Below are 1,386 nucleotides of genomic sequence, written 5' to 3' on the forward strand. Positions count from 1 at the left end.
TTTTTTTTTTTTAAATTTAAATTTAAATTTACAAAAAAATCACACTCAAAAATCAACAGCAACAATAACAAAAACAATTAAACAACAAACAAACAATTAAACCACTTAGTAGTTTTGGTGTATCCTAGTGATTAGGCTACCGGGCTCGTAACCGCGAGATTGCGAGTTCTGGGGTTCGAGCCTCAGGCCCGACGACATGTCCTTGGGGAAGGCTTTTTACACGAATTTCGTCATTTCATCCAGGTGTGAATTGGTACTCAGCTAAAGACAGCGAAAGATCTAGTCATTATGTTACAATGCTAGTGTTTTAGCGCCAGTACAGCAACTTGCACTGTTGCTTCCAGGAAGCTGAGATTGTTTAAGAATGCTTTCATGTCTGGTGCGGTAATAGACTGTAAAGAGCACAGAGCTTGCTGTTGAGCGGGAATTTGGGCTATAATATAAATGTGATCTATTATCTATCCTGCATACACAGTAAAAATAGTAAGGGAACTGGAAGCAGCAAAAAAGGTAAGCCGGTGAAATAATAATTTATTCCTACGAAACACCCAATCTGAGAGCCATGGATGGAAGATCTAGATGTTTACTGTACACATAGTTTTACTAGGTAGGACGTCGGTACCGCTAATAAGTCCGTGTAAATCCTTTACGGCGGATTAGTAATGTGTTCAAGTCCTGTAAAATATTACAATAATACACGCGTGTTGGAAAAACTGGGAGAGTAACAGGCTCCACGATTCGGTTGCTTTAATAACAGGATTGGAGTAAATTTGCGGATGCTTCGGTTATTTCACTTTTTGTTTACGAAGAATTCGAAGGGCGTTTAAATATTCCGCCATGGCTGCGGGAAGGTAAGCTTGGATTATTGTGAACCTTATATTTAGAGCCTGATTTGTTTGATTATACATTTCTATAACATACCAGCCAATAAGTTTACTTATGTAAGTACCCCATCCCCCCCCCCCCCCTCAACAGACTTTAAAACAACAACAAACAAACAAAAAAATCTACTTTTTTTCCTTTTCTATAACATCCTATAAATAGCTGAAAAAAGGAAGATATACAACATTAACAACAAGAACTGCGACAACAACGACGACAACAACAATAACAACAACACAACAACAGCATCAACAACAACGGCAACAATAATAACAACAGCAACAACAGCAACAGCAACAGCAACAGCAACAACAACACCAACCGCAGCAACTACACAACGATAGGAGCAACAACAACAACAACAACTAAACACGACGATAATAACTATAATATAAAGAGCAACATGTTTGTGTTAATGTCATGTGTAAAAACGACCTTATTGCATTGCAAGAAGAAGAAGAAGAAGAAGAAGAAGAAGAAGAAGAAGAAGAAGAAGAAGAAGAA

At 37.8% G+C, this 1,386-nt stretch overlaps 1 protein-coding gene across 1 annotated transcript in view; it reads left to right on the forward strand.

The window, feature by feature from the left end:
* Positions 1 to 837: 837 nt before the first annotated feature.
* Positions 838 to 1,386, forward strand: part of LOC106014175 — a 6,740-nt gene continuing 6,191 nt past the window's right edge. Inside the window, exon 1 of the mRNA XM_013091261.2 lies at positions 838 to 851. Within this exon, the coding sequence (XP_012946715.1) occupies positions 838 to 851 (14 nt within the window). The remainder of the gene's footprint in view (positions 852 to 1,386) is intronic.

Source organism: Aplysia californica, unplaced genomic scaffold (assembly GCF_000002075.1).
Source record: "Aplysia californica isolate F4 #8 unplaced genomic scaffold, AplCal3.0 scaffold00030, whole genome shotgun sequence".
Lineage (NCBI taxonomy): Eukaryota > Metazoa > Mollusca > Gastropoda > Aplysiida > Aplysiidae > Aplysia > Aplysia californica.